Below are 23,883 nucleotides of genomic sequence, written 5' to 3'. Positions count from 1 at the left end.
TGCTTTGTATGCATGAATGTCCAGCCCCATGGCTCCCTCCCCCAGAGGATGAGCCCAAGCCTTAGGAATGAGTGGTGGTAGAGGGAGCTGTTTATACTAGTGCTGGCCAAGTTTTCACTGTTTATCTTACTTTAAAGTCAACAGTGTAAACTCTTAATCTCCTATGTCATTAGCATGCAGCCTGCAAAAGCTTTTCTCCTCTTTGGCTTTTGTAAGTTGTTGCTGTTGCCTGCTTCTGCTGTTCTGGCTTGGAGTGAGGAGGAGAAAAAAAAATCTGATTTGGAAGAAGTCAAGGGGCATTGGCTTGAAAGTGTCAGAGCTCTTGCCTGATTAGGGAGGGAGGATGTGCACAGTCCTCCGAGAGCAGCAGAAGGGTTTTGGCAGGAACAAAGGAAACTTAATAAAAACTACATGGAATTTTTCCAATGCTCGGACATCTGATAATGAAGATTGTGTCATGTTTTGTAAAACGGTCATTCCAGCACTGGAAAAGAGCCCTAGTACAACAATCTACCAGTGGTTTTGCACCACAATATTTGAGTGCCTCCTAGGGTCCAATGTGTTTATTCACCCCCTTGAGTAGATGGAAACTGAGAAAGTGACAGACCAGGTGACTTGGCCGAGGTCACACAGGGAGTCTGTGGCAGAGAAAAGAATGAAACTGGGATCACCAGAGTCCCAGTTTAATACTGTTGAGTGACCCTTCCTCTCTCCACTTTGGAGGCAGCCTGAGACTGACTCTCCTGACTGTGCTCTGACGAAAAAAGAAAAACTCAGCCTACAGAGGCAGGTAGCAAGGAAGAAGAGGTGGAGATTGGGTTAACTGCTGGGAAGGGCTATGGCCGTTCTTTCAGCTGCCAAATGACAGCCTGTTAACTGGGCACTCAGGGAGAGGAAAGGACATTTTAGAACTTATCTCCCTAGGGTGATTTGCCAGTTGAGCTGCTGATCAATTTAACCCTGCCACCCTCATGTGTATATATACTGTTACAGCTTCCAGAAAGGGAAGTGGGCTGTGTTGTCATGAGCCACCATTGCACGCATGCTCAGGGCTATCCTGGCAGTACAGTGATGGTCAGTGCCTCCCCCTCCTTTCCTGTTCTTCCTCCCCCCAGTGCAAGTACACCAGTCCACATACTGTATATCCAGCAGGCCAGAGACACTCAGGACCACTTCCAGAAATATTCAGCTGTGCCACAGGTAGTGCAATTAAGAAAGCAGCATTAAATACCATGGAGGAGGGAAAGAGAGCAGGGGTTGCCCTCTCTGTGTTCCTGAGACCCACTCCCCCAAGGGGGGGAGGGTTATTTCCACTAACAACATGAAAGGTATGTATTTGAAGTCTTGTTATTTGTGGCATTGAAAAAGCACGGGTTGGAGTCAGCTGAGAGGAAACTTTCAGGCTTTAGCTGTTTTCAGGACCAGAGAGTAGGTGAGAGGGGAACAGGTGGGTCAAGTACTTCCCTATTTATCTAAATTGGTATTTTAAATGCATGCTTTTCATGCTCCAGGGCCTAAGGAGATCCCTGGTGCAGTGAGATGCTCATGACATTCAGCTTAGTGGAGGGAGCACATAGAATAAAATGTGAGAGAAATGAAATTCACATATACTTGTGTTATAATTACTATTATGGTTTGTTATTTATATGTTGAGGTAGCCTCAGAGCTCCAGGCGTGGATTAGGACCATAAGGTTAGGCACTCTGCAGACACAGAACAAAAAGCCAGTCCCTTCTTCAGAGAGTTTCCAATCTAGGATTTCTGGTCTTTTCCTCTGGAGCTGCTCCAAGCCCCAAGCATGGTAAAGAAGTATTCCAAGGAGTAATGGAGTATGGAAGTTCACATGGAAAAGCTGAGTAGTTTGGAGGGTCACATAGGGAAAGCTTAAGGTCACCTTTGCCTTATCTCTAGGGGAGCTCTATCCATCATGGCTCTCACTACATTGATTATGGCCGTGTGTAGATGAAACGAGAGGCATGTGTGCACAACACTCTAAAGCGGGTTAAATGCTTTTGCACTGCTTTAATGGTGTTGGTGTTTGCATGCGTCCATGGCATGTTGTGCAGTAATTCCAGCCACTGTAGCAAATTCAGCAGCGTAATGAGCCTTAAATGACTTGGGGCACAGCAAACTAAAACTCCGCTGAGGAGTTTTAGTTTGCTGCCCTACGGCTGCAGAGCAAAGCACCAGGCTCTGTGCAGCTCAGGGGCTCTGCAGGAAGCCCGTGCAGGCAGCCTGGCAGCAGCCTGGGAAGGCAGGCTCCACCCAAGATCTTTTTTATTTTTCCCTGGAGCCTGCCTGCTTTTGTTGCGTAGGGGCCCAATGCTTCCCTCCATGGCTGCGGTGCCCCCCAGGACCACCCGAGCCGGGTGCCTGCAGGCGGGTGCTGCCTGCGGGGGGGGCTGCCGCTGCCGCGGGGGGAAGCACCAGCCCCACCCCCCTGCAGCCTAGGGACTGCTCCACCTGCCAGCAGCTCCCCCTCCCCTCCCCGCTGCCAGAGAGGCAGGTAACTTCAGGTATGTGCATGACACGGGGGTTTACTTTGCCCTAAATTGAAGCAGTGTTTTTAAAAACCCACCGTTTCAGTTTAGGGCCCCCGTTTCATCTGCACACACCATAGGACACATCTACCACTCTCTGGGCCTGTCTCCCTCCTTCCAATCTTTTAAGCCCCAGCTTGTCTCTGATATCCCCTTATGGGTATCCAGCTATCTCTGAACCTTATCATGGCCACTTCAAGCTTCTGATACTTCCTGTGAAGCCTCCCTTTGCTTGCTATGATGAAACTGCTGCTCGGCCCATAATCTTGGCTTCTTCTTTGATTCAGGCCTCTCCTTTGACCCACATATCCAGGCCATGCCCCATTGTTCCTTCTTGTGCAGTGTCTCTCAGATCCCAACTCTCCCGCTACATGGCCAAGGCTCTGGTCTGTATCCCAGCCATCTCACATCAACTGTTGTGATCTCCAGCTCCACCTGCTTTCCCCCTTAACTGCTACTAAAACTACATCATCACTCCTTGGGATCCTCTCCTACTGTGCTACACCTCCCACCAAGTGAGGCTACACCAGGGGTGGGCAAAATATGGCCCGCAGGCCAGATGCAGCCTGCCAGCTGACTGGATCCGGCCCACTGGGTTCCCTCAGCCTCCAGCAATTCCTGGAGTCCTGTCCCTGCTGCAGTGCTCTGGGCATCAGGTAGGGAGGGGAAGCTGCTGTGTTGAGGAGTCTCCTACACATATTCCCATCTGCCATAGGGCCATAGCACTCCACCAGGAAGGAGGGTAGCAGATCTGTTAAATCTGACTGTTCTACAGTGAGAAGTCCATAGGCTGTTAATCCCTACAGCCTTTGTGGTGCATGAGAGGGGGAATTGCTCCTGGTCAGCCTACACAGAAGGGGGTCATAGGGGATCGGGAGAGCTGTTCCAGCTTGGCAGGACACTGCTTGGCAGCCACATGAAGGTTGGGACCCTCCTGATCCTCACATGGCCAGGAGAACCATTCCCTGTCCCATTCCCCATGTGACTGGCAGGCAGGGTCTCCACTGAGCGGGGACGGATCTCCTGGCCATGTGGGGATCAGGACCCTCTCAATCCCCATGTGTCTGGCAGGCAGCGTGCCCCCTGAGCAGGGATGGCTCCCAGCCATGGGGGTATCAGGACCTGCCCCTGTGCCTCCTGCCAGCCCCAGGGCTGGCACCCAGAGGAGCATGGAGCTCCCCCTGGATGCTCCAGGGATGCAGAGTTAGGGCTGTGCGAAGCTTCAGTAGCCAATTTGATTCAGAAGCGACCGAATCTGAATTGAATCGGGAGACCCATTAAAAGGTTTGATTTGAATCAGAAGTCTCCAAATCAGTTCAGAAAAGATTCAGCGCCAATTCAGAGATTCGGCCATAGACTAAACAGGCAGCAGTCCTCAAAGACACTGGACACAGCTGCCTCCAGCTGGTAAGTCTGTTGTGGAGGGGGGAGGAAATCAGATCAGTGCCCCCACAGCGAGGGAAGGATTGGGGCTGGGGCTGGGACAAGCTGCCCAGCTGGTGCAGGAGACACACAGGACACAGGGAGGGGAGATCCCACCACTGTGGGATCCACGCGCCACCGGTCTGGGAGGGCATGAGAGCTGGTGTGTGCCCCTGGATCTGCGTGGGGCAGGCTGGGCTGGGCTGCACTCCAAGAGGCTAGCCCCAGCCACCCATTGCCAGGCTGCGCTCAGCGGAGCGGGTGGAGCCAGGGCTGTGCTCCAGGCAGCTAGCCCCAGCTGCAGCACGGAGCACAGCCCTGGCTCTGCCCACCTCAGAGAACACAGTGGAGCTGTGGCTATGCAGGGGGGAGGGGGGGGCTGCAGCCACCCTAAAATTTGCCCCGGCACCAGCCCAGCATGATCCGGGTGCATGCACCCTCCCCCCTGCCCTGCCACTGCTCACCCAGCTGGGGCGAAGCTGGGGCTTATTGCGGAGGCACAGGGAGGCTGGGTGAGTGGTGGGAGGGCATAGCCCAGGGGCGGGCAATTATTTTGGGTAGAGGGCTGCTTACTGAGTTTCAGCAAGCCATTGAGGGCCGCATGACAGGCAGCCCAGGGCAGATTAATATTAATTTTCTAAAATTTTTAGGCGCCCCATGGGCCGGATAGGATGGCCTGGCGGGCTGCATCCGGCCTCCGGGCCGCATTTTACCCACCCCTGGTATAGCCCCACTCCCAGCGCCTTCCACCCAGAGCAAGCCGTGCCTGCATCGCGCCTCCTGTGTCACCCCGGCTGGGCAAGCAGCATAGCCCCCGCTCCCAGTGCTGCTGTGCCCACATCCCACACCCCCCTCACCCCAGTGGACAAGCAGTGGCAGGGCAGAGCCCCTGCTCCCAGTGCCTTCTGCTGCCTGTCTAGAGCGCAGCCTGGCCCAGCCCACCCCACCCCACGCAGATCCAGGGGCACACACCCGCTCCCATGCCCTCCCAGACCAGCAGCACACGGTGGCATGCAGTACCAGGAGCCCCCCTCCCTGAGTCCCATGCCCCCCCACTCCGGCTGGGGAGCTTGTTCCAGCCCCAATTCTTCTCTTGCTGTGGTGGCATTGATCATCCCTCCCCTCTCTGCCCACCACAACAGACTTACCAGCTGGAGGCAGCTGTGTCCAGCATCCTCAAGGACTGCTGCCTGTTTAGTCTATGGCCGAATATCCAAATCTGCGCTGAATCTTCAAATTCAATTCAGCCGAATCGAATTGGGACAGTGACTCGAATCACCAAATTGAATCGCTGTCCCTCTGAATCAGCCAAATCCAAATCCGAATCGAATACTTGCCGTTTCACGCAGGCCTCGTGCAGAGCAAGGCAGGAGCAGCCCTGGACTGCTCAGGCACAATTTGTTCCCAATGGGGGCACACGCGTAGATGTGTGCCTTGGAGTGCTTTAATGAGATTCCATTTTCTGTGAAGAAAATTCAGGCACATTAATTGCACATGTACATGCACCCACTGTGTTGGAACTTGTAGCAGCAGCGTATTCAGATAGAAGCCTATCCAAGGGTTTTTTTCTTCCGTTAGCTGTACTCTTGCCATCTTCTCCCCTAACACTCCCCTGTCATGCTGATGCACAATCCACTTCTGATCCATGGTGGACCCTGGCTCTGATACCCTTTTCCAAAGCAGAGTTTTTCTCCTAGTCTTTCTCCTCTTTGACCCATTATTTGCAGGATGAGACAGTCAAGGCCCTAACATTGATATGATGTGAGTTCTCGTCCTGTTTGAAAAATTACAGTGTGGTAACCATTAACTCTCCTTATTCTTTTCTTACAGATGAGCTCACAGTGCCTGCACTTTATCCCAGTAGCCCTGAAGTGTGGGCGCCGTACCCTCTGTACCCAGCGGAGCTAGCACTTGCTCTACCTCCTCCTGCTTTCACCTGTCCCGCCTCACTGCATGCCCAGGTAATTTATACCAATCAGCCACAACTTCACTCACTTCACCACCAGTTCTTCCAAACCAGTTCCCCAGTGCACACCATACAACTAACCCCTGTCCGGCTAACAGACACACCTTCCAGAGGTTAATAATGTCACCTAAATCAAGCTGACACATCCTACTTGCAGGGACAGGCTTACATAGATGACAGCACACACTGCCTGATGTATTCCAGACACCTCTCTCTTCTTTAATACTTTCACTTTCATTCACAGAGACTCAGGAAGCAGTTACAGAGATTGACCAAATATCATTTCACCACATGTAAATATATGACCAGTATATATATACCACCCATTCCATACTGGCACGTACAATATTTCATTTGGCCCCTGAAGCAAATTATTTTGAAGTTAATTGGTTGGGGGGGGGGTGGATGTGTATGTGCATGCGCATGCACATGGTTAAGTTTGAGGTTGGCTGTCTAAAAAGGTAGTGCTGATCATGGGTGACTGGTACCTTCTGAGTCTAGGCAGGCACCAGATTGCTGACCAGAGGGGGTTCCCCCCACGGCCGATCGCTGACCAGGGTGGGAGGGACGCATCTCCCAGTGGCCAGTCGCTGAGCCAGCAGTGAAACTGGAAGCGCATTTCCGCTGGCACTTCCGGTTTTGCAACTGGTGCTTCCAGGGGGTGCACTTGCACCCACGTGCACCCCCTACGTGTCACCAGTGATGCTGATTCCAGCCCAGAGATAGAAGCCTACAGAATACTGCATGGGCATGAAGGAGGCCAGTGATTCAAAGAAAAGAATTATAGCCTTAGCTTCTAGGAAGGGCAGGGAGATATTTTGCAGAAAAGAAAGAGCTGGGTACTGTACCTCTGAGATAGTAACAGCAGTCACTAGGGTTAGGGGGAAAGTAGAGATGAACAGTGTGGGCTGGACACAAATGCCTGGACAGGATTTCGTGCTGCACAGACAGCTAGTACATTTCTGCAGTTGAGGGTTAAGGCTCTGTATGTGTGTCTTGACAAGCCAGTCCTTGCTCCCGTAACAGCCCATAGATCCAAGCCTCTCTCCCTTGTTCAGTTTCCATGGTCTATTGCAGGGCTGTCCAGCCAGCACTCAGCATACATCCCACAAGTGACACAGGCAGCCTCTATGTGTGGCACAAGGCAGGTTGGGGAGGGGCAGGCAGCAGCTTTGGGCAGGCAGCAGATCAGGCAGGGAAGGGGATTGGAGTGATATTTGTCAAAGGGGGGGGTGGGGAGGGTGCTTAATATGTGGCATGCCTGCCCAAAAGGCTGGCTCCCATTTGTCTATTACACCCTTGGCCTGTGTGGTCAGGCTGTTAACAAGGCTGTGAGGGGATGGATCACCACTGACTGAGGTCTGGGTTCCTGGTGTTGGTTTGTTTTACATATTTGCATCTGAATTATGCACCCCTGAAACACAACTAAGTTGATGATCCATCACCAGGCAGTTGAAGAAGGAGTGTTTAACCATATGATCGCATCTACAGTACTTCCTAACATGACCCTCAGGGAAAGGTACCGCATCAAGTGCATTACTCTGTGATCCTTGCTCAGTGGGTGAGGCCAGAGTTGAATACACTAGACAACCTACAGAAAATGCAGTAGCAATCCTGGCTGATGAGAAGAGCCATCTTCAGAACCAGCTTTTCATATTATAAATTGTTGCACTGAACTGTGATATCACCAGTTACCTTGGTGGGAAAAATCCATTCTTTGTACAGTGCCAGCCACTTGTGTGAGGGAAGTCTCCCTTGATCCACTCCCTGAAGTGAACAGTAAATCCATCCCTCACTGTATCTGCTACCCCTGTCCATTCTCAATTGTCCTCCTCAACATTTGCTTGTTTGGCCACTGTAGCTGAAGTTGTGGTTCCTGGCAAGTCAGTCTGACATTGCGGAGAGGTTACACATGTCAAGGAAAGTGTGGAAAAATTCCCTCTTGGAATGCTTCTGCTGCCCCAGCAGTGGTCCTAAGTGGGGTGTAATGACAGCCAGAGCCGTCCCCAGCGGTGTGCAGGGCCCTCTGCCATTCATCTGCCCTCTTCTATAATGCAGGCCACTGCCAGCTCAGTGCAAGTCTTGTGTGCAACCCAGTGCCAAACCAAGGCATAGGAAATGTTCATCCACTCTCCACTGTAGTTACAGTCCACTGCCCTCCTCCTAGTTCTTAATACAATTTTAGAAGCTTCTCCACCAGTTTTGTCCTTTGTTCCTCAGCCCATTCCAGCTTCACCTAATAAAGCAATCCCACGCCAGCTACTGGCTTGTTTATTTCCACACTCAGTGAGCCCAGCTTGTTGGTGTGCTTGCCAGGAGTGAGAGTCCAGCTATGAATACTTTGTGCTAGTGTGAAGAATTGACCCCCTGTAAGTGTGCATGCAAGTATCTTGCCTTGGAGATGGAGTTTGTCAGCTTGGAGCCATGGAGCTAGACATGGTTTTCCAGGGAAATTTAAGCACCAGAATGGTTTCTGAAAGAGCAAAAGGCTGAATGAATATTCCCAAAGCTTCTGACTGCCCCTTGGTAGAGGTTTCTTAATCAAGGCCTTGAACTTTAGAAATGAGGCCTTGTCTGTGAAAGGAGGGAGCAGGTTTAAATGTTCTTGGCCAAATAAAAATGCAGTGGCTACAATAATAGTCTCTTATCTAGACAGCCTGGAGGTGGGCAGTAAGGCTGCCTGCAGCTAAATTCCTTCCAGTGCAGGAACAATAGCAATAGCTGTAGATCACTGCTTCTTAGCATGCTTGCAGAATTGTATGCTAGAGGATGAGAGTCTTTTCCTGCTCCTTTGTTGGCATTTGTTTGAGGTCTTAAGGGAGAGCTCTGTACTTCCAAAGTCCAAAGGAGTCCCTGTAGGGTTTGAGACCTCCTGGGATCAAGCAATTCTCCCATAAGAACCCCTGTCTTTATTCCATTAGCTAGCCATTGTCTCTAAGAGAAAGATCTTCTAGACAGAAACCTAGTGTTGTTAGCTGAAGTACAATGGTACTAAGAACTGCAGTCCTCTGACCCCAGATCCAATACATGGCACCTCAAGCTTCCTCATTAGAGGAAAACAGGTCAGTCAGAAGCTGTTGAACGTCACAACATGCAGTGCAGAGCAGTCCACAACATCAGATATGCCTCCCTGAGGGCATGCTGGAGAATGCTGCAGCTCTTCTAAGGAGAACTGAAAGAGTCCTTCTCCCGGACTGGCTGAGTGAAGGGAGATTAAAAGGATTGCCAGAGCAATGGGTTCAAATTATCAATGTGCTGTTCTGCAGAGACGAGCTATCTGGGATGAGTCCTCAAAAGGTTCTACTCAGCACCCTTGTCCCTCACAGTGTGCTGAAGGGCAAGACTAGCTGGCGCCCCATTGCCAGCTTATCTCACTGGCACCAAGCAACTACAGCAGTGGGCGTGCCTACATGTGCAAATGCTCTGGGGTAGGTTTACTCTAGAGTAAATTACTCTAGAGTAAACCCAAACCAGGCAGGCATCTAAATGGGAACACATTTGCGCTCATAGCAGCAGTCTGCTCCCAGCCCTGCACCAGCCCCCTGCACAAGCCCCCTGCAGCAGCCAGGGGGAGCTCTAGTCTCGCCCTGGGTGCTAGCCTAGGGGCTGACAGGGAGCGCAGAGACAGGGAGCTCCCAGTCAACTGTCTACATATGCCATACTGCACAGTAATTAGTTACTCCCAAATAAATTTGCTACTTGTATTTACAGGTAGCAAATTTACTTGAGATTAGAGCAAATTACTGCACAATAAGCATCTGGACATGTAGACGGTGATGCTTGGTACACAGTAATTTGCTTTAATTATCTCATGTAAAGCATCTCATGTAGATGCACCCAATATGTCACACAGAACAGTAGTGCGCTTCTTCCTGGGCCTTGCCCCCAGCTGGTACACAGCACTTGGCCATTCCTCTTTTCATCTACCCAGGAGGACAAGGAGACACTACTGAAACTGCCCATTAGACCTGGAAGGGCTACATCTGGGCTTGAGTGCAGAACAGGAGCGGGTTGTTTGAGTCAGCTTTTCAAAGGATCACAGCCTTCCTTCAGCAGCAGGTATAGAGCCTGGCCTTCCAGATAGGGGCTGAGGCTGGAAGAACAGACCAACATCTGGGGCATAGGCCAGGGTTGAACACAAGGACAAGTAGCCACTTGGGACCTCTTCATCTCTTGCTGGCTCAGTAACTAGCAGGCAGTAGCCCAAGAGAGGCAGTAATTCTTGGCCTTCTGCTTCCTCTCTCCTTGCAGCCTGTGTCCGTGCAGATGGTTGGCCAGCAGTGGGACTGCAGTCTGAGTGATGTGTGGGAAGTGCATTGCAGCCAGTATTTCCAGCTGGTAACATTTGTAAGCCAAAGCTGGGATGGTTCCTAAAGAACTACAGACAGTGTGTGGAAACCTGGGAGCTGCAGTAAGATCTTGAACTGCAGCTTGAAGTGAAGTGGCAGTGGCTAGGATGAAAAGGAAAATCAAGTCCAAATGAAGCGCTGAATTTGATCCCTGACTGGTGTTGGAACTGCAGCTGCTGAAAAGACTGAACATCCCAGTGAGTGCAGTGTCTTTCCAGCAGAATAGAGAGCAGAAATACCAAGTAAGGTACTTTTTGTCACAAGCACTTTTCTGCTCAGTGAACCCTGATGCTGCTCAGAAATATTAATGGTACTTGACAGGAGATGCACTGTAGTTAAAAATTAACAAACCAGAACAACAATTAAATATGGATGATGAGCGGTCATTGTGGACTTGGTCCAACATCGGACCAGGCATGCTTGACTGCTGCCTAGCACGCCTTACAAATCTCTGCAGCAGCTTAATCTCTGCTGTCTGCATTCCTCGGAGCAACCCTTCATTTAGAGTTTTAGGGGAGAGGAAGGTAAACCTCAGTAGGAAGCAGCCCTGCCCACTGCTGCCAGGAGACATGGGTCCCAGGAGGGCTTTCAGCACAGAAGGCAGGAGGGAGTGGCCCAAGTGGTGGACTGTTTGCCTCATAACAGGGTTTTTGAAGATGTCAGATCTGACAGCTGTTTAATGGCGGGGGGGTGGGAAGAAGGTGACAATAAATAGCACAGAGATAGTGTTTAAGACCCTTTTTATATCAGCCTTCATAAAAAAGGTCAGCTCCCAGATAACAAACACATCTAACATCAAGGTAAAGGGTGTAAATGGGGATAAGTCCCCAAGAAATTGGCTGGAAAATGTGCAGACTCATTGGCCATTATCTTCAAGAACTTGTGAAGGTCAGATGAGATCCCAGAAGATGAGAATGGCAAATACAGTGCCAATCTTTAAAAAGAGGTAATAGGAAGACCCAGAGAATTACAGACTTAGTCTAACTTCAGTGCTGTAAAAGGTGTTGGAATATATCATCAAACAATGGATTTGTTGTCACCTTGATAATAAGGTATAAAGAATAACCAGCTTGGATTCATCAAGAGGAAATCATGGCTAACTTGCCTAGTTTCCTTCTGTAAGAAGGTGATTGGAGGAGCAGTAATTGTAATTTTGACACTGTCTCCTTTGACATTTTCATAAGGAAGCTAAGGGAATAGAGTCTAGATCAGGGTGTCAAACTCACCTTGTGCCCCAGGCAGGACCTGAACTTCAGGGCTCCATGTGGGTGGCACCCAACCTGGGGCATGAGGAAGTGATGGTTATGGCAAACATTTGCTCTGGCCCTGACCTGAAGCACATGGTGGCTCCAGCTCTGGCTCCAACATAGAGCGCATGGCTCCAGCCCCCATGGTGTGCCCTATGTCAGAGTTAGAGCTGCTGCTGCTGCATATCCTATGCAACTGCAGCAGCTCCAACTCTTGTCTCCAGCACAGGGCACACAGCAGGAGCTGGTGGTGGGAGAGGTAAGGCCTTGGCAGTGGCAACAAAGTGGCTGGGGGACAAGTAGGGCTGTCAGCCCTTATTCGCCCTCCTGCTCCCAATAGCCATGTCATCCAAGAGCCCCATATTCTGCAGCAGGCCATGTCCCTTGGCCACACCCCACAATTTCTGGTGGCCTCCTAGTAGTCCAGTGGGCTGGATATAAAAGCTCCACAGGCCATATATTTGCCACCCCAGTAAAAGTAGAAAAAACTATAAGGTGCATGCAAAATTAAGTAATTTTACTTAAGTAGTCATCATTAGATCAGTGTCAGATTGGGAGGATATATTAACAGGGTTAGGATTAGGATTGGAAGGGACTTTAGGAGATCATCTAGTCCAACCCCTGCTCAAAACAGGACCGTCCTCATCTACTGACAACTTCTCCCAGGAAAGCGGAAGTTGGAAGCTTGTATCTTTGGACAGCAAAAAGAAATTGTCATCCCTGCGTGCAGTAGTTTGCCTGGAGAACAGATATGGAGTGCTAGCAACAGAGGAGGAGGAGAGAAGTCCATGGGTGGGAGAGGCCAGGCCAGGAATCCCCAAGGTGGGGAAGATCGAGACCACTGCCTGGAAGAGGAAGCAATGGGTGCTGGTTGTTGGAAACTCCCTTCTGCGAGGGATGGAGGGATCCATCTGCCAGCCTGACCTGTTGTCCCAGGAGGTCTGCTACTTGCCTGGAGCCTGGATCCAAGATGTCCAGAAGGATTGTCCTGGACTCTTTCCTCCTCAGACTGGCCTCCCAGGGGATGCTATCCATCAGTTCCCTGAGTGAGTTGAAGTCTGATTTTCTAAAGTCCACAGTTCTTACTTTGCTGCTGTATTTCCTTCCTCTCCTTAGGATCCTCAACAAAATCATCTCATGGTTGCTGCTGCCCAAGTTGCCATCCACTTCTACAGCTCCCACCAATTCTTCCCTGTTTGTGAGCAGCAATAATAGCATGGCCCCTAGTTGGCCACTCCAGCACTTGCACCAGAAAGTTGTCCTCAACACTCTCAAAAAACTTCCTGGATAGCCTGTGTGCTGCTGTATTGCCCTCCCAGCAGATGTCAGGGTGATTGAAGTCCCCCATGAGAACCAGGGCTCTTATCGGAAAACTTCTGCAAGCTGTTGGAAGAAACCCTCATCCACCTCATCCTCCTGGTCTGGTGGTCTATAGCAGACCCCTCACCATGACATCACCCTTGTTTCTCTCCCCTCTAACTCTAACCCAGAAACCCAGACTTTGAACACACACGTCTCCAGTTTCACCCAAGCTTTGAGCAGTCATACAGCCCTTTTACATAAAGCAAAGCTCCTCTTCCTCTACTCCCCTGTCTGTTCTTCCCCAAGCAGGTTATACCTATCCAAAAAATTGTCTTGAGCCCACTAGGGCTGCACTTTAAACTGAAATTCAGAGGCCCACATCCAGCTTTTGGCTCACTACCTGCTTGTTACTACCTTTCATAGATTTCATAGACATTAGGGGCTGGAAGGGACCTCGTGAGATCATCGAGTTCAGCCCCCCCACCATAGACAGGAAGTCAGCTGGAATCAAGTGACCCCAGCAAGAAAAACATCCACATGTTTTTTAAACAAGTCTAGAGTAGGTGCTTGCACCCCCTCTGGGGGGTTTCTGTTCCAGACCCTGGACACTCACACCATAAAGAACTTTTTTCTTATGTCTAGTCTAAATCGGCCTTCCTGAAGTTTATGGCTGTTAGACCTTGTTATCCCTTGGGGCGCTGTAGTGAACAGCTGTTCTTCCAGGTCCTGATATACCCCGCTTATATAATTGTAGGCTACAACCAAGTCCCCCCTGAGCCTTCTCTTTTCCAGACTGAAGAGTTCCAAGCCCTCCAGGCCTTGGATCATATGGGTGGCTCTCGTCTGGACTCTCTCAAGCTTTTCCACATCCCTCCTGAAGTGGGGGGCCCAATACTGGACACAGTACTCGAGCTGCAGTCTCACCAGGGCCAAGTAAAGCGGGAGGATGACATCCCTGGTTTTGCTTGAGATGCACCAGTGGATGCATGCCAGAGTTTTGGTTTGCTTTGCCAGCCACAGCATTGCATTGGTGGTTCATATTCATCTTGCGGTCGGTCAAGACCCCAAAGTCTCTTTCGGTCATGGCGCTAGTGAGTGTAGCACTCCCGAGCCTGTAAGTATGTTGAACATTCTTCCTACCAAGGTGCAGCACCTTACACTTCTCTACATTGAAAGCCATCAGGTTTTGGTCAGCCCAGCTTGAGAGTGTGTCCAAGTCGACCTGTATCCCCAGCCTGTCCTGCAGTGTACCCCCCCACTATAATTTGGTGTCATCCCTGAACTTTGCCAGTTCATATCTGACTCCTGAATCCAGATCATTAATGAAGATGTTAAAGTGTACTGGCCCAAGTACCGAGCCCTGAGGGACTCCACTGGTCACACTGCGCCACGTTGATTTGCTTCCGTCAACTAGTACTCTTTGGGTCCGACCCTGTAGCCAGTTGCCTAGCCATCAGACCATAAGATGATCAAGGCCACAGTTCCCCAGCTTAACCATGAGGACATCATGGGGAACTAGGTCAAAGGCTTTCTTGAAATCCAGATATATGACATCCATGTTATCTCCCTAGTCCAGGGCACATGTTACCTGGTCACAGAAGGCGATGAGGTTGGTCAGGCAAGACCTGCCAGTCACAAAGCCATGTGGGCTGGCATTCAGATGCTTGCCTTCCGTTAGTCTGGATCTAACCCTAATCCTAATCAATAATAGTATCGTTGTGTTTATTATGGTTCTTATAGTTATTAATGTTCTGTTTTTTGTTACTATTATCATATTATGCTTATAGTTTATTTGGTGTGTGCGTGCATCTGTGCCTGTCTATTAGTCTGTCTATCCCACATACCTGCTTTATTGATCAGTCAATCAAACTATTTATCTATCTATCCCATATACCCGCTTGCTCTGTCTCGCTATTTATCTATCCATCCCATAGTATTATAGATGCCAGATCAAGCAGTGCCTCTCCCCTAGTTGGCCCATAGACCTCCTGTGTTAGGTAGAGGTCATCAATGCTAGCGAGAAAGCTACGTGACCTGTCAGATTTGACTGTGTGCTCTTCCCAAGAGATGTCAGAGAAGTTGAAGTCCCCCATGACGATCATGCATCGAGAGCTCATGGCCTTGACCAGTTCCCTATTGAATTCCCAATCCAGTTCGTCCTCTTGGTGGGGAGGTCTATAGTAGACTCCTACAAGTATGTCACCCTCCCTGTGTTCTTAGTAAGTAAGGAGTAAACTTCCTTAGTAAGCAAGGAGTAAAATCCTTACTAAGAAGTAAACTTGCTTACTTGCTTACTAAGTAAACTTAGTAAGCAAGCCAATGAACCACAGAAGAGGAAGACGGCTTGTTGACTGTAGTGGCCAGCAAGCTAAATATGAGAAGGATCTAGGAGTTTTGGTGGATCACAGACTCAATACAGGTATGCAATGCAATGGAGCTCCAAAAAAGGTTTAAGCTACATCAATAACAGCATTAGGTATAACACACAGGAGGTGATTGTGCCTCTTTACTCAGCACTGGTTAGGCCTCATCTAGAGTCTTGTGTGCAGTTTTGGGCTCCACATTTAAAAAAAAAACCATGAAAAGTTAGGGAGGATCCAGAGGTGGATAATAAAAATATAAAGGGCTTGGAAGGCAAGTCATACGAGGAGAGGGTGAAGGAAATAGGCATGTTAAGTTTGCTGAAAATGCGCTTAAGAGGGGACATGATAGCAGGCTTCAAATATCTGGAGGGCTGCCATAAAGAAGAGAGAACAACCTTTTCCTGTCCCTGCAAAGAGTAGGATGTATAGCAATGGCTTAAAATTGCAGCAAAGTAAGTTTACATCAGATACCAGGAACAACTTCTTCATTATTTGAACAGCGAGGCAGGGGAATAGACTGCCTAGGGAAGCGGTGGAAGCTCCTTCATTGGAATTTTTCAAGAACAGGTTGGATATGGATAGGCATTTGACAGGGATGATGTAGCAGTGGCTATACTTGGAGTATGCTGTAAGGAACAACAGTTGGAAGCCCAGGAGCCTTTTGCACACTGGTCACTAGGAGATTTATGAGATTCATGAGAAGAACTCTGCGGCCCTGAGCAGGTGAATATTGGAGAAGAGAGTGCTTAGCTGCAGAAGAATGAAGCAAAGCTCCACAACTAGCTTAGCTAGGAAGGAGCTGGGATAAGTTTACGGAGGGGACAGGATACCAGAATGGGTGTTAAGCTAAAGAGTGTGATATGCAGTATCTGTATCTATCAGCGTGATAGACTGGCCATGTCTACACAAGATACTGACTGCACAGTAGTCCATCACTACTGCATAGTAGCATCACATGGCAGGAGGCATGATTCAACACTACTATGCAGTAGTAACAAGTTGGTGCTTAGTCAGTGTCATGAAAAAGACATTTGGCAATGCTACTGTGCAGTCAGTGTCTCATGCAGTCAGAGTCTTGTGTAGGTGTGGGCACTGTCTAGTAGAATGGAGGGTGTTTAGTTTTTCCCATGGTTCTGGGCTTTGTTGGTTACCACGTGGGGCCAGGCAGGAATTTTTTCTCCAGTGGCTACAGAGATCAAGGGTTTTTTTCACTTTCCTCAGAATCATTGCGAGTTGGCTGCAGCCAAGACTAGGAATGTTGATTGGGGTGTGCCAGTGATCCAGATGGGACAAAAACCTGGATGTTGCTGGCTAGAATGTTTTGCCCTCCACTTAGGGACAGCCCAATCATCACAACTGGGATCAGGAAGGAATTTTACCCTACAGTCATCTCTGCATGGACTGTGTACATTTTTGCCTTCCTCTTCCTTGGATTTCTCAACCCTTGTCCCCCTGCCTTGCCAGGGGCAGACTAGGTTTCTCCTAGTGTTTTGTAGGGGTGTGCAAAATGGGCCGTATTTGATTCAGATTCGGCCCAATTTGGGGGACAGTGATTCTTTTCGCTGATTCGGATTCCTGCCCCGGTTCGATTCGGCTGAATCTGAAGAATCAATTCTGATTCGGAGAATCAGCGATTCAGCCGTAGACACAGCTTCATATGTTTGTTCTACATACCTTGATTTCCAATTCAGTTCGGAGAGATTAAAGGGTCTCTTGATTCGATTCAGATTAGGAGATTCAGCCTCTGAATTGGGCCGAATCTCCTCCGAGTCGAATCAGTGACCAAAGCTTTGTGCAGCCCTACTGTTTTGGGGCAATATGTCATGTACTTGTGTGACAAGGTTATTATGTAGTTTTAGGAATAGGTTAGACAAGTCCTTGTACAGCTTGGTTTGGCTAGGGATGGTGCTGCCTTCAGCAGGGGTCAGACTAGATGACTTGTGAAGGGCACTTCCAGACCTACTTTTCTATGATTCTGTGAGGCAACAGAAATAAATGTTGTTGCAAAAGCCCCCAACCAAATAGCACACTATGATGTATCAATGGGAGTTTCATATACAAATTACAGTAAGTGATTTTTTTTCCCACTCATATTTATTCCAGATGAAACTTTACCAGGAGTACTGTTGTCAGTTTTGGGCCACAGACTGAAAAAGATATGGACAAATTAGTTCAGACACCAAAAAAAAATTATTAAAGATCTAAAAAAAATAACGTAAGAAAGCTTGGAAGAACTATGGGTAATTAATTAGGAGAAGAAAAGACTGTGTTATGGACTATGATAACAGTCTTCAAATAGAAAAAGTGTTGTTGAGGATGCTGATCAGCTGTTCCCAGTGCGCACAGGGGACAGGACAAGAACTAATGGGCTTAAATTGAAACAAGGAGATTTACGTTAGGTATTAGGAAGAACTTTCTAACTGTGAGAGTGGCTAAGTATTGTATTGGGTTACCTAAAGCAGTTGTAGATTCTCCATCGTTGTAAGTTTTTAAGTGCAGATTAGACAAACATTTGGCATGGTTGACACAGGGATGATACTGTCTTGGTCAGGATGGTTGGACTCATGGGTAACTGGTAACACCAGTTAGCAACCAGGGGGGGAGGGTCCCCTGGTGGCCAATCCCACTGACCAGAGGAGGGGGAGCTGATGGCCGATTGCGCTGACCAAAGGGATCCCTGCCCCCAATCTCACTCACCACTCCCGCCTGCCCCGCTGCCCACCGGCTAAACGGGGAGCATGGCCTGACAGAGGGCGCACCTGCACTCACAGGGTTCATGTGCACCCCCATATAACCCCTACACGTTGCCACTGGTTGGACTAAATGATCTCCTCAGGTCCCCTCCAGCTCTGTGTTTCTACGTACAGAGAACCTGCCTATGGGGCTTTTCCACTGAGTACTAGGGAGGAGCAAAGGAAAGTGGGTGTCTCCTTCTGTGAAAATGCAAATACATGGCAGTGAGGATCTAAGAGAATGGGAGACAATAGGTGAGAGACATGTGGGGAGGTGGCAGAAAAGAGGAATGTAAAACTGGGGTTAAAATGTATCTGGTAAAATGCAGACGAGTTACCTGGGATTATCAGATGGCAGGCAAGTTATTATGCCCCATAAATCCAATGTATATATTTAGTCCATGATTTTTTGTATTCAGTAGATTTATGAAAAGTTTGTAGGCTCATCAATGAAAAGTGTTTTGTAAATTTCTTTTCAGGATTAGAACTGAGAGATTGTAGAGAGAGTGGTTATCTTGTGAGAAGTGGATACCCACAGGTAATTGGGTATTTTTGTCTTTGATAGATTTTCGGTGTGAATTCATTTGGGTATGCAGTTGTTTGGTTTCTTCTATCTATTTTCCATCAGGGCAATTAGTGCACTGGATGAGATATATTACATTTCTGGAGGTGCATTTTATTGTCTCCCATTCCCTCAGATCCTCACATTGAGGATCACTGCCGCACATTTGCATTTTCACAGACCTGTATTTTACATGTTGGCTTCTATTCTACCCAGGAAAGCATACAAACACCAACAGACTCTCCCTATTGCCTGAAGAAGGGTGTTTGTGCCCGAAAGCTTGCAAAGAACAATTTTTCCAACTATTTAGTTGATCTAAGAAAAGATATCACGTCTACCCAAAGAACCTTGTCTGCCTATGTCCTTAGATCAACACAGCTACAACCAACAACCTCTAACATATTGTGGTATTTCTGAGTTCTTTGCAACCAAAGAGTTGCTTTATTATTTTTCATAGTCAAAAAATAAATGAAAACTAAATAGCTGGCATTTTCCAAGGGGTGCCTTGAGTCTAAAAAAGGTTGAGAACCACTGCTCTGAGTAACTGCTGAATACTGAGCTAGAACACAGTGCTAAAGCACAGTTCAGATACAACTCCAAAGGGAAAACTGCTCCCAATTCTGGTTCCAGCTTACAGTGACCATATGGCTCAGGTTGTAGGGCCTATGTTTATGTCTTTGCTGTCTTGTACTGGTTTTGGTAAGCCCCTACAGATGAGTTCCCCCCATAAAAGCCATCAGCCAGCAGAAGGGTCTCACTGCCAAGATTTGTGGTCATTCCACACCAAACAGGCCACAGACAGGGAGCAAGATGTAGCTTTTGGTGCATGTCATCCAGGGTGAAAGTCCAGGATTATTATGGAAACAAGCCTCTCATGGAAATGGGCAGGTGTTGAAGGCATGAAACTGAACTATTGAAACAGGTTACCCAGGAACAGGGTAATGTTGAATATTTACTCCATCTCTGGATGTCACCTGGAAGATCCGCTCTGGTGGAGCCACAATCTTGCTCAATGTAGGGATCACTATCTTATCTTTTGCACTCATGAGATAGGATGAGCATGAAAAACCTCTTTGAGCTGCAAGTTCTGGCTATGATTATGAACTGCAGTGAGCATTTCATAGGCTTCCATCCCCATCCCGTTTAGTTCTTGGAGCCAAACTTTTATTTCTCACTTCTTCACTGAGTGGAGATCAGAAAAAGGAACCCAAAGCTCCCTCTTTCAAAGCAATGTCCCTCCCACACTCCCTCTTGCTAACCCTCCTCCTGGCCCCACATAATTTCTCCTCTTGGCTTCTCAGTGGTCTAGCTTAACAAGGAGGGCTGGAGCAGTAGCATAGCTGAAGTGGGGCAAGCAAGGCACCTGCTCTGGATGCCAACCATGAAGGCTTGCCTGTATCCCCCTTTGGGAGTCTTTACCATTGCAAGAGAAATTCTCTGCTACTCCTGCCCAGCCATAGGAGTCAGATAGGGAAGTACTGCACCAAACTGTATTATGAGGGCATGTGGGCGAAGCAGAGTGGTGCTGCCTCCCCCTCCCATTCCCCAGGTCCTTTGCCAGAGCAGGCATAGCCCTGTTCCCAATAAGTAAGCATGGTGGGGGGGGAAGCAAACAAGGCACCAGGATTTGCTCTGAGGAATCCCAGCCATGGGAGCTGACATTGCCCATGCAGCAGCAGCAGCAGCAGCAGCAGCAACCCAGGCAAATAAAAGACTTCCCTTCCTCTCACCCATGCTGTTGCATGTCACTCCCACCGCCCCCCAGCCGCCTCCTGTGGTCAGCATACCCTTGCTCCCGTGCCCTGCTCCCCATGCCAGATGCTTCATGAGCTAAATACAATGGTCTCAGCAGATTCTTGATTGCCAAGTACACCTCCCATGCTGCCTCTCCCATGACAAACTGGTTCATCACAAACTGGTGGCTGTCAGAGACAGCAGGCTTTCACATGGTGATAGCAGTGTACTTCTCCACAGTAAGGTGCTCTATCACCCTTGTAGTTTGCATCTGCAGGCAGGGGGTCAGCTCAGCACAGATCTCCCCAAAAGTTGCTCAGGACATGCAGCATTTCTTCCACCACTGCTCATTGTCCCAGGTGTCCAGGACAATATGGGCCCACCAGTTGTTGCTTGTCTCCCTTAACAAAAGTGCTACTCCATGGTCCGGTGTCAGATTGGGAGGCCACAGCGAAGTGGAATAGCCTGTAGATGTATTTTTTAATTTTTTCTGGATCTGTTAGGTTGTGTTTCCCAGGGGCCTAGAGCATGGCTGCACAGGGAAGTGACAAGGGGGTTAAGGATGCTGTGGAAGAAACACATTCTTTCCCAGGAGCGCTGCTTATGGGACTTAAGCTGCACAGCGGCAGGGTCCATCCTGTACTCCTTGGGCTTGTAGGCAAGGGACTGGCGCTCTGGCCCTTACAGTTTCATAGTAGTTTCATAGTATCTAGGGTCAGGAGGGACCTGAACAGATCATCTAGCCTGACCCCCTGCCACAGGCAGGAATGAATGCTGGATTCACAAGACCCCAGACAGGTGATCATCCAACCTCCTCTTGAATTTACCCAAGGTAGGGGCGAGGACCACTTCCCTGGGAAATTGGTTCCAGATTTTGGCCACCCTAACTGTAAAATATTGCCTTTTGATCTCTAACCTAAACCTATTCTCCATCAGCTGATTACCATTGTTATTGTTATTACCCTTGGGGTTGGTGAAGATGGAGGTGAGTTTGTTGGGGTTGTTGGCTGTCACCTTGGCAGCCAGTAAATCAGCATCTTTCTCCCCACTCAGGGAATCCTAGGGAACCTCCAGAGAGTCTGCCAGGTGCTCATTCCCAACCCACCCCACCCCACCCCACCCCTGATGGCAGACCCACAGGAGAAATCCTAGGGCAGTGCACATCTGGACATGACCCACTACAAATGTGAACTGTTTTCAAACTAGTGCCATTAGGGGAACAGTTCAGTTGTTACATGTGTCTGTGTCCTGTGTTTCCTGCCTGCCAGAGTATTTGCTTATCTTACACAGAGTTGTTCCCAGAATTAAAGTAGATTCATTAAAAATGCTGGGGAGAGATTTCCTCCAGGAAGAAAATAAATGTTTCTGTATTAACTACTGCAAAAGAACCACTCTGTGAGCAGAGAAAGTAACATGTTGATGCAGCGAATGTAATTAATGGAACAGATCATCTTGTTCATCTTCAAGTGGAAACTGACTTGCGAGAAGTTCCAGACCATCTTTCAAACTCCTGGTGAAACCCTGCCCTCTCCAAGGAGGCAAAATTCCTGCAAAGATCAATGAGAGCAGGATTAGTTCATTCATTTAAAAGTATGGTTCACAATGGATATTTCTTTCAGTATGAGTCAGGCTCTGAGGTAGAGTTGTCCAGCAGAATTTGGCCTTGAAGCAAAACTGTTAATTATGTTAATTAACATGTTCAGTTTTTCTTAGTAAAGGAGAGACAGCATCTGCGAGCTTGATCATAGCTGGAGGACCTGAGAGCACTTTCTAAACATTAACTATTCAGTCTCTTAAAAGCTCTTGCAGCAGGCATTTTGCCCCTTTTATAGTTAAGTGAGAATCAGGCATTGCTATTGCAGGCAGTATGATCCATGAAACTTGGTTTGCAGCACCCTATGCTGATTAGCTATCAACACTAACAGGTAAATTCAGGAGAAGTGAACCTTTTAGTAGAAACAAAAACTGAGCTTTATGGGGAAGGCAAATCCAACATTACTGTTAACTAGGGATGAGAAAACTGCTTTACTTTAAAACAGCAAACTTTGGGTTTTTTGGATATAACTCCAGATTTTCAGGTCCCAGCATTTGCAGGAAGAAAGATGATAAATATTGCAAACATGTACTTGCTTTGTCAAATAACATTTGACAGCCAGCACCTGCACTGTTTTGGAGACACAGGAAATGTCAGAAAAGTTATACTTTGATGACCTAAAAGGAAACATACATAGCAGTTTAACCATCCCTTCTCTAATACATTTGCAGAAGCAGACACAGATCTTTATTGCCACTTTCTTTGTCAGCTGTCCTAAGTCTGTACTTTGTTACAGAGTGATGGGAAATGATTGGATTTTGCTTAGGGGAGGTATAATTCTGTCATTATAGCCTGGGCTGTAGTCAAGTGTAGTCTCCTAGAGTAGGAGAGGCCAGGATGTTGAAGAGTGGCAAGCAGAAGCTTTCACTCAGTCATCATGGAGTCACCTGGAGTACTTGGGTTTGGACATACTGGCACAGTCATTTCATGCTCACCGCTACTAGAAAATATGATAGCAGAGAAGAGTTTTTGTTGAATGTACCCATAGGGTTAAGGGCCTTTCACTGTATGAAGTTTCAGTGACTTGCACAGGGAACAGGCAAATCTGGTAAGGAACATGGCTGGATCTATCCCAAAATTCAGGCAAATAGGAATGTATGTGATGTGATGGAGCTCAGTCCCCAGATGAAATCAGTGGCATTAAGAACTAGAGAGGACTTGGCCTGCCCTGCTGTATGGTTGTTTACCCATTTGTGTTGTACGAGTCAAGAGACTGTCAACATTTAAAAAACTCAGATGATGCTGGTCTTAATATGGCAGGTTTTGTCTAATCCCACAGGGTGAGGTCAAGTTTTGGTGTAGGAGGCATGCCAGTGGGTGGGAGAGAAGTGTCAGAGTCAGGTTCACAGCATGTAGCATGCTATTGATTCTGGCTCTGATGTAGTGAACACACAAGGAGGCTGGATGGACCCCCCCAGGATAATTGGATGGACCCCCAGAATCTCAGTTAGGTCAGAGGCCTCTGCCCTCACCCCACCAGAGCAACCTATGACAGTGAGGGTGCAAAGGTGACTTAAAAGTCCCCATCACCTGTCCCTCTGAGCTAGAAGGTCTGCACTGCACTTCTTAGAGCGTTTCACCCTGACGTGTCAGAGACAAAAGTGTGGCCTATTCAGTGTGTATAAAAAGCCATAAAATGCTATCTGATACCACCAAAAATAATCTCCCTGAGGTTAGGACTGTGATATTAAAGGTGGTGTTTCCCATCTTGGCTTCCAATCAGTAGTGCCAACAGCTTGGCCCAGGGTGAGGGATTGTTCTCTCTGGTCTCAGTGTGCTTACACACATGCAGGGAGGCTGCTCCGATGTGCTGTAAATCCATCATGTTGGAGCTGACTCAGCTAATTGAGTCTGCTGGAGCATGGAATTTACCATGCTCCAGCAGCCTTCAGCATCACGTGTATCAGGATCCCCACACTGAAAAAATGGCAGCAGGGCACTTTGAACTAAAGCTTTTTTGATTGAGCTTTAGTTCAAAGCACCCCACCGCCATTTTTTCAGCACGGGGACACTGATACACATGCATGTGGGCACTTTTCATTATTAGCCTGGCTCACTAATTCAAGCGCCCCA

General features: G+C 48.4%; 1 protein-coding gene and 1 long non-coding RNA gene across 8 annotated transcripts in view; one reads left to right on the top strand and one right to left on the bottom strand.

The window, feature by feature from the left end:
• RBPMS (RNA binding protein, mRNA processing factor) overlaps positions 1–23,883 on the top strand; it is a 196,358-nt gene that overhangs the window by 139,659 nt on the left and 32,816 nt on the right. For 2 of the 6 annotated variants that reach the window (XR_002092326.2, XR_002092328.2), the window contains exons 6-7: positions 5,792–5,922; positions 10,179–10,523. The exons of 1 other annotated variant lie outside the window; for it this stretch is intronic. Coding sequence is in view for 1 of the 5 variants with exons in the window: in XM_059722392.1 (XP_059578375.1) it covers positions 5,792–5,922 (131 nt within the window). In the remaining 4 variants the exon portion in view is untranslated. The remainder of the gene's footprint in view (positions 1–5,791; positions 5,923–10,178; positions 10,524–23,883) is intronic. 3 more of the 6 variants (XR_009459963.1, XR_002092327.2, XM_059722392.1) reach the window with 3 other exon arrangements.
• The window catches only part of LOC132248646 (uncharacterized), a 32,925-nt gene continuing 30,667 nt past the window's right edge, over positions 21,626–23,883 (bottom strand). For both annotated transcript variants that reach the window (XR_009459965.1, XR_009459966.1), the window contains exon 2: positions 21,626–21,763. This is a non-coding gene — a long non-coding RNA (uncharacterized LOC132248646). The remainder of the gene's footprint in view (positions 21,764–23,883) is intronic.

Source organism: Alligator mississippiensis, chromosome 2 (assembly GCF_030867095.1).
Source record: "Alligator mississippiensis isolate rAllMis1 chromosome 2, rAllMis1, whole genome shotgun sequence".
In the NCBI taxonomy this organism is placed as follows: Eukaryota; Metazoa; Chordata; order Crocodylia; family Alligatoridae; genus Alligator; species Alligator mississippiensis.
The sequence above is the reverse complement of the archived record's forward strand: the minus strand, read 5'-3'. Positions and strand labels throughout refer to the sequence as shown.